The sequence below is a fragment of the Anarrhichthys ocellatus genome, unplaced genomic scaffold, assembly GCF_004355925.1.
Source record: "Anarrhichthys ocellatus isolate YVR2014 unplaced genomic scaffold, GSC_Weel_1.0 scaffold16, whole genome shotgun sequence".
NCBI lineage: Eukaryota > Metazoa > Chordata > Actinopteri > Perciformes > Anarhichadidae > Anarrhichthys > Anarrhichthys ocellatus.
In genome coordinates, this window is record NW_022280046.1 from 8,986,891 (window position 1) to 8,987,488 (window position 598).

At 46.3% G+C, this 598-nt stretch overlaps 1 protein-coding gene across 1 annotated transcript in view; it reads left to right on the forward strand.

Annotated features, from left to right (window-relative positions):
• Positions 1–598, forward strand: part of ccni (cyclin I) — an 8,279-nt gene that overhangs the window by 2,898 nt on the left and 4,783 nt on the right. Inside the window, exon 3 of the mRNA XM_031855939.1 lies at positions 339–413. Coding sequence (XP_031711799.1) covers positions 339–413 — 75 coding nt within the window. The remainder of the gene's footprint in view (positions 1–338; positions 414–598) is intronic.

The window sequence follows — 598 nt, forward strand, 5'->3', positions numbered from 1 at the left end:
TGTGTGTGTGTGTGTGTGTGTGTGTGTGTGTGTGTGTGTGTGTGTGTTACCTCCTCTCCTTTTGGTGAGCTCGGCTACCTGATCGGTACATACTGCTCTGCTACTGTTGAGCAGACTGCTGCCTCATGGTTTCTGCCCTTAGTCTAACACAAAAATGCTGATTCATGTTTTTAAAAGGTTGCATTGTTGGCTTTATTATTAAACAGTGGTGTTGGTGTTTATCGTGTCAGCGCTGCTGGCTTTAGTTGAGCCATCTTGTGAAATCTTGATGTACTGTACTGAAGGTTCTTGTTCTGTGAGCGATGAGCCCGTTGTGATTTGGGATTGTTTGTCTTCAGGCCCGTCCAAAGTACCTGCGCTGCATCGCCATCACCTGCTTCTTCCTGGCTGCTAAGACCTGTGAGGAGGATGAGGTGAACACGCACACACACACACACGATACACTTATAGAAACACACACACGATACACGGGCAATACACACTGAGATCCTTATACATGTGTTAGAATCCAATAAACAATGTGTTCACTGCATCAGGACAGTTCCGGTAACTGTGTGTGTGTGTGTGTGTGTGTGTGTGTGTGTGTGTGTGTGTGTGT